Raw genomic sequence first — 4,381 nt, forward strand, 5'->3', positions numbered from 1 at the left:
ATCATAGACAAAGAACTCGGTATTGTAGAAAGTATTATCTAACTCTATAATTTTGTAGACTAAAACTTATTATTTAGAATCATTATGTAGTGTACTGCACACTTTATATTATTTTGGTAAATGATAACAATTTTAAAGGTGTTGTTTATAAATGGGGAATTATAGAGTTTTATTAATAAACTACAGATTTAGGTCAAAATAGTGGAGTTTTAGAATTATTCCTAGTTGGCTACTTTGGGCATTATTTTGCTGATTTTCCACAATTTCAAAATTAGTGCATAAATGACTTACATTCACTACAATGTGAGTTAGAGTTTTTAAAACTATAAAGGGACATGCATAATTTTACAATTATTTTTTTTAAAACTAGCAAGCAAACACTTTTAAACTAATATACAAACCAAAATAAATAAAGAAAAACGTTGGAAAGGATGTAATAAACATTTATAAACTTACTGTAAACTTAGATTACATTAATGGACCTAGGGGAGTTTTATCAGCCTTCCCACACTGATCAGACAATGTCTCTTCTACCCCTGTCAGGATTTTTCAAGGCGAAGAGATCTTCCACTGTTCATGTGTAAATCTGTCAGGTATGCCCAATACACTTTTCCAGCATTCCTAGGGATAATACAATGATTGGCTTAATTAGTGACCCCCTGGAGTGGGTGTGGGAAGCATAAGAAAGAAAAAGCAGGTAAATATGAATTTAACAAAAAAAATTACCTGCTTTTTTCAACTTCTATTTAAAGCTTTTGAATGACATTCCTATATTGAGTCATAGCTACTCACTCTTTCCTGAGCTTGATAATTTGCAAAACCATATAATTACAAAGAAAATAGTGAAAAACTCCTGAAAACTCAGGTCGAGCAATCTTTACACCAAAAACATTATGACAGCCGGGCAACCTTAGCTTGCCCCTTCAATAGTAAGTGACTTTTTTTTTTTTTTTTTTAATATGATAGTTACGTTCTTTTTTTTTTTTTATCCATGAGTTTTACTGCACATGTAAAAAACAAATATGAAGTCACAAATAACCAAAATACAAAACAATCTAAATATACAATAGGAAATGAAACCTCTATCACAACTGTTAATACAAAAGGGCTTTGCAGTCATCTCTGTTGGGAAGGAAAGGATCCTCTTCCTTTGAAGATGGTATAAAATCGGTGTATTCGGCCTCTTCTCATTGTTTGGGAACCTGCTTGTTAGCCCCTTCTTCCTCCTCTACACCGGCCTGTGTCATCAGATCGCCAATGTTCTTCTCTAGGTCATCGATTCGGCTGCTCATATCATCAATTCTCCCAATAATCTGATCGGACATAGTCGGAAACTTGTCCTGCATTTGTTGAAGCAAGTTTTGAACCACCACAGTGAGGTCCTGCACGGTCTTGGGGTCGGTGTCCGCCATCCCGAGATCTGTCAAACAGGCTTCCGCAACGTCCGCTCAGCACACGTAAGTGACTTTTAGTTCAACTTTTTATATTTTTAAATTTCATTTACCGTATATACTCGAGTATAAGACGAGTTTTTCAGCACATTTTTTGTGCTGAAAAACCCCCACTCGACTTATACTCGAGTCACTGTCTGGATTATGGCAACTTACATTGCCATAATACAGACAAGGACCGCCGGGCTCTGTAGCGGATTGGTACCGGGCTGTCCCACAACATGTATGAGAAATAGTGTATTTAGTCATATTGCTGGTTTAATGTGTGTGAACATATATAGGAATCATGGTATCCAGTTATATTGACAGTTAAATGTATATAAAGAACTGTATTCCTCTAGTTGTTCGGTAGAATCATTCAAATAAAACAAGGGAATGAAACTACCGAACAACCAGACCCCCCCTGTGTAAAGTGTGCCTTCAATTACCGTTTGCAACAATGTTGCAAACGGGTAATTACCTATTCGTGCAGTGTGGTCTTTGTCCTCTGGGTGGCCGCCATTCGGGATGCGAACACGTGGCGGCGGCCATCTTGGACTGCCGAACAGCGGTGTTTTGCCGTCGAGTGTCTGGAACCAAAATCGGACACTTGACTAGGCAAACACCGCTGAGACCTCCAGACTCCTAATACTTCGTGGGGAAACTACCGAACGGCCCGCCGTTCGGTAGAAAGAACCCCACAAACTAGGGGATTCATCCGAATCCCCGTCAGGCCACTTAACAGTAATATTTCACCCCTTTGCATTCGCCTGTTTGTGACCGACCGCAGGGCCAGAATACATGGAACTGTTTTCGGATACTTTACCTCTGCGGTCGGTCCAAACTTCAAAGTCCCATAACTCCCGAACGCTTCATCCGAATGGGCTAATTTTTAAGTATGTTGGTCCCCCAGAATAGAGCTATCTGGGGATGTTGGATTTGTGGATGTACCCCAAGTATTTAGGGTACATCCAAAACTCGGGGAAAACTGTGTACACGATAAGGGGATTATGATGCTAGAGGAGGGGAGGAGATCTGTGGGAGGTTACTACTTAGAGATTGGATAATGTCTTAAGTGATAGAACCTCCTCCCTTGCATGGGAGAGGGCTTTATAAGGAACTGTGGAATAAAGCTTGTCAGTTCTACTCCTGAAACTGTGTGTCGTCCAGTTATTGGGATTGCGATGGGGATATTGCTGTATTACTCTGCCTGCTGGAAACCTTGCCTGTGGACTTAACATCACCTTGTTCCTGAGCCTCACTGGGATCTCTAGTGGAGAATAGCTGTGCAAAATCGGCTCTCCGCTACATTGGTTGGCAGCGCTGGGATCCAAACTCACAGAGGAACAAGCGTAAATGGAGTACGGATGGAGATTGATTTTTCTGCGCTAAAACGCTCCACGCTAAAGGACCTCCTAGAGGCAAGGGGTATACAAGCCAGCAATAAGAAGAAAGCAGTACTTGTTACAGAACTCATGGCAGAGTACAGAATAGAGGGCGATTCAGTTCCGGCACAGAGGGAGCCGGGAGGAACACCACAAGGATCGGAATTCCAGAGGCAGGTTCAGTTCAGGCTATCCTTTTATGGGGAAAACCCCCCAACAGAAATTGTTACCAGGACAATGGCCGAGGTACAAGAATTCATCCTAAGGACACAGGCACCAGAACAAAGCTCTGCAATTAATGTGCCACAGGAAGGTAAGCCTAAAATACCATACCAGGCTTTTAAAACATATGTGGAGGCAGAGGAAGATATAGACGCTTTCCTGCAAGACTTTGAAAGACTGTGTGCACTGCATAAAATTAACGCAGAGGACTGGGTACCTATTTTGGCCGGAAGGTTAACCGGGAGGGCAGCAGAGGCATATCGGACTGTACCTAATGACGAAATAAGGAATTACAGTAAAGTGAAAGAAATTATACTCGCCAGGTATGCTATAACACCCGAGGCATACCGGCGGAGGTTCCGGGATCTAAAGAAAACAGAGAAGGACTCACACGCAGAGTGGGCATGCCGATTACAGGGGGCAGCGCTCGGGTGGGTGCAAGCTAGCAAGGCACGTTCTATGGAGGATGTAATACAGATGTTGCTGATGGAGCAGGTCTATGAGGGAGTAACCAGTGAGGTCCAGGAATGGGTAAGGGACAGAAATCCTACTTCCCTTACCGAGGCTGCTAGGAAAGCGGATGACTACCTGGATGCACGCAGGTCACAAAAACCTGCAGCTCCAAAAGCAACCTTTAAAACATTCGGGGGAACCACCTACCCCCCAGCTCCACCGAGACCACTACCACCACCACCACCACCCGCTGCACAGCCCCGGTTCCGACAACCCCCCGCTGGTCCCTGTCATCACTGCCAGAAGTGGGGACATTATAAAAGGGAATGCCCACAGCTACGGGACCGTTCCACCTGGATTCGTCCAGGCCCACCTCCACCCAGGGCGGCCGCAGCCCACCACTACCAGGACCTAGTTACCACCCCGTATGGTCCCACAGTCCCCATTACTACTGTGGAACAATGGGAGGTACTGCACGAGGCAGATCCTGTCCAGGCCAATGTGGACAATCTACGGCACCATCGACAGACGGTATATCTGAATGGTACAGCAGTTCGGGGATTACGAGATTCGGGAGCCACCATCACTTTGGTACAGAGCCACCTGATTTCAGATCAGGCAAAACTGAACAAAACTGTTGCCGTCCGGGTAGCTGGGGGAGCAGTGTACCGGCTACCTACAGCAAGGGTACATTTACATTGGGGAGCGGGGGCAGGGGAAGTGGAGGTGGGATTGATGCCGCATTTACCGGCGGAGGTTTTATTGGGGAACGATCTGGGGAGGCTCACTTCTGCTTTTGAGCCCCAGTCGCCCACCACAGGGGAGGTCAACCCTGTAGTCACCCGACAACAGGCCCGCACCCAGGACCACAACACACTGCCGGAGGTCCAG

At 44.8% G+C, this 4,381-nt stretch overlaps 1 protein-coding gene across 1 annotated transcript; it reads right to left on the reverse strand.

Moving 5' to 3' along the window:
• Positions 1 to 952: 952 nt before the first annotated feature.
• On the reverse strand, positions 953 to 1,450 carry LOC134600814 (heat shock factor-binding protein 1-like). Its single transcript, XM_063445204.1, has one exon. The coding sequence runs from the start codon at positions 1,410 to 1,412 to the stop codon at positions 1,188 to 1,190; it is 225 nt and encodes a 74-aa protein (XP_063301274.1). The 5' UTR covers positions 1,413 to 1,450; the 3' UTR covers positions 953 to 1,187.
• Positions 1,451 to 4,381: the final 2,931 nt, after the last annotated feature.

This window comes from Pelobates fuscus, chromosome 3 (genome assembly GCF_036172605.1).
Source record: "Pelobates fuscus isolate aPelFus1 chromosome 3, aPelFus1.pri, whole genome shotgun sequence".
Taxonomy (NCBI): Eukaryota; Metazoa; Chordata; class Amphibia; order Anura; family Pelobatidae; genus Pelobates; species Pelobates fuscus.

Excerpts from the sequence above, each read along its gene's own strand:
- LOC134600814 (XM_063445204.1), bottom strand. The coding sequence starts at position 1,412 with ATGGCGGACACCGACCCCAAGACCGTGCAGGACCTCACTGTGGTGGTT.